General features: G+C 66.2%; 1 protein-coding gene across 1 annotated transcript; it reads right to left on the reverse strand.

The window, feature by feature from the left end:
• FZD5 (frizzled class receptor 5) lies at positions 1–2,343 on the reverse strand. Its single transcript, XM_024738330.1, has 2 exons — positions 2,206–2,343; positions 1–1,920 (listed from the first exon to the last, which is right to left on the reverse strand). The coding sequence occupies exon 2, from the start codon at positions 1,666–1,668 to the stop codon at positions 1–3; it is 1,668 nt and encodes a 555-aa protein (XP_024594098.1). The 5' UTR covers positions 1,669–1,920; positions 2,206–2,343.
• Between the last annotated feature and the right edge of the window lie 382 nt (positions 2,344–2,725).

Consider the following 2,725-nt stretch of genomic DNA (forward strand, 5'->3'; position numbering starts at 1 on the left):
CTACACGTGCGACAGGGACACCTGCTTGTGATAGGCGGCCGCGAGCGGGCGGCAGCAGCAGCGGCTGGTGAAGCGCCGCCACGACTCCACAGTCTTGCCGGACCAAATCCAAACGCCCGACGTGATGCCCACCACAAGGCACATGAAGTACTTGAGCATGAGCACCCAGTACTCGGGCTTGGCGCGCGGCTGGCCAGAGTCCGGGCCGGGGCACGCGCAGGTGAGCGCAGCCTCCCAGCTCTCGCGATAGTGCTGTTCGTACAGGTAGCATGCTACCACGATGCTGGCTGGCACAGTGTAGAGCAGCGTGAAGATGCCGATGCGGATCATGAGCTTCTCCAGCTTGTCCGTCTTGGTGCCGCCCTGCTTGATGACGCTGCGGATGCGGAAGAGCGACACGAAGCCCGCCAGGAGGAAGAGCGTGCCCACCAGCAGGTAGAGCACCAGCGGGCCCAGCACGAAGCCGCGCAGCGAGTTCAGGTTCTGGTTCCCCACGTAGCAGATGCCGGCCACCGGGTCCCCGTCCACGGAGCTCAGTGCCAGCGCAGTGATGGACTTGACACTGGGGATGAGCCACGCGGCCAGGTGGAAGTACTGCGCATAGCCCGCAATGGCCTCGTTGCCCCACTTCATGCCAGCCGCCAAGAACCAGGTGAGCGACAGGATGACCCACCAGATGGAACTGGCCATGCCAAAGAAGTAGACCAGCAGGAAGACGACAGTGCACAGCGCAGGGCCCGTTGTCTCGTAGTGGATGTGGCTGTGCTCGCGGCTGCAGGCGACGCTGGCATGGCCCACGACCAGGCGCACCAGGAAGCCCAGAGACACGCACAGGTAGCAGGCTGACAGGAAGATGATGGGGCGCTCAGGGTAGCGGAAGCGTTCCATGTCTATTAAGAAGGTGGCCACCGTGGTGGAGGTGGAGATGAAGCACAGTACAGACCACAGGCCGATCCAGAAGGTGGCGAACGTGCGCTCGTCGGGGCTGAAGGACGGCTGGTAGCAGGGCACCGCGCAGTTGGGTACCTGGCCCGTCCTCACCTTGTTGTAAAGCGGGTGCGACTCCTTGAGAATGGGCACGAAGGGCTCGCGGCACTTGCACACCGATGGGCCCCCGGCGGCGCAGTCGCTCCCCGAGGCCGGCGACCCCGGCAGGCCTGAGTGGGTGGGCTTGGCCGGGAAGGGCCTGGGGGGCGCCGTGGTGGCCTCGCTGCGGTTGTAATCCATGCACAGGACCTCGGCGTCGCGGCCCAGCACCGGGAGGCGGTCGCAGCTCATGCGTTCCGGCCAGGCAAAGCCATACTGGCGCATGAGCGGCGAGCAGCCGGCCTTGGCGCGCTCGCACACCGAGCGGCAGGGCGGCAGCGGCTTGTGGTAGTCGGGCAGGCAGATGGGCGTGTACATGGAGCACAGGAAGAAACGCAGGTCCGGCGAGCAGTGGATTTCCACCAGCGGCCAGAACTGGTGCACCTCCAGACCCGCCTCGTCCTGCGTGTCGTGGTTGAACTGGTTGGGCATGTGCGTCAGGTTGTAGCCGATGCCGCGGCACATGGGCACTGTGATTTCCTGGCACACTGGGGCCTTGGAGGCGGCCGCCGCCCGGCCCGCCAGCTGCGCTAGGAGCAGCAGCAGCAGCGAAGGCGGCGCGGACGGGTCTGGCCGAGCCATAGCCCCCTCCCTCCCCTCGTCTCCCGCAGCCAGCGCGGGGCCAGCTCAGGCAGGGGAAACCGGGATCCGGGCTTCCCTCTCCGCCGACTTGTGTGGCGCCGGGACTGGCAACCTGTTGGTTTCTTTTTCTTTTAAAGAAATCCGTCCAAAGATAAACTTTCGTGAGGGCGCTGCCTCCGCAGGGAGCGCTCAGCTCTTCGCTGGAGAGGGCTGGGGAGGGACGGTTAGGGCTCCGATTCCAAGGAAAGTACTCTTTAAAAAAGAAGGTGGAGGAGAAGAAAAATTGCAACCACTCCCAAATAGAGAGGCGTCAACGGCGCAATCCCCGCAAGCGGTCTCCAAAACTCTAAGTTAACCTCTCTCCCTCCCCTCCCCTCCCACCTCCTGGAACCAAACTACAGACTCCCCGCCCCTCACCCCGCCTCCCTTCTCGCAGGGCCTGCCAGCCTGCACCCCAAGGTCAGAGCGCTCAGCCCCCGGGAAAAGGGCAGAGGGCCGGGGAAAGAACGGGGAGAAGGGGAAGGCGCGGGCTCTCACCTCTGAGGATCCCGAGAGAAGCAGATAGTCCGTAGCCAGCCTGGGCCCTCCGTCTCTGGGACACTTCGCTCAGAAACGCGACTCAGAGACAGGCTGGCATCGGGAAAGTTTGGCGATAGGCTGGGCACCCGAGGAGGCAGCACATGGCAGCAGGTGGGGGCGTCTCAGAGAGGGGGTCGACCCCTGAACGAGGTCGCCGCAGACCGGTCATTCGCCCCCACCTCCTGCGGGCCCCCCCGCATGATCCGGGCGGGGCAGGACGCGGGGCAGGCCGTGAGTTCCACCAGGGTCCGGGAGCCGGACGAAGGGCGAGCGCGCCTGGCAGCACCTGGGCAAGAGGAAGGCGGTGTGCGGCGGCGACCGGGGGATCCCGCCGCCTCACAGCACGGCGAGCAGCCAGCGCTGGCCCCGCCGGGACTGCATGGTGCGCGCCCGCCGCCGCGTCCCGCCCGCCGCTCTCCTCCTCCCCTGCAGGGGGATCCGCGCTCCAGCGGACTCCTGGGGGCGGTGGCGGTTCTCC

This window comes from Neophocaena asiaeorientalis, unplaced genomic scaffold (assembly GCF_003031525.2).
Source record: "Neophocaena asiaeorientalis asiaeorientalis breed wild unplaced genomic scaffold, Neophocaena_asiaeorientalis_V1.1 scaffold258, whole genome shotgun sequence".
Classification (NCBI taxonomy): domain Eukaryota; kingdom Metazoa; phylum Chordata; class Mammalia; order Artiodactyla; family Phocoenidae; genus Neophocaena; species Neophocaena asiaeorientalis.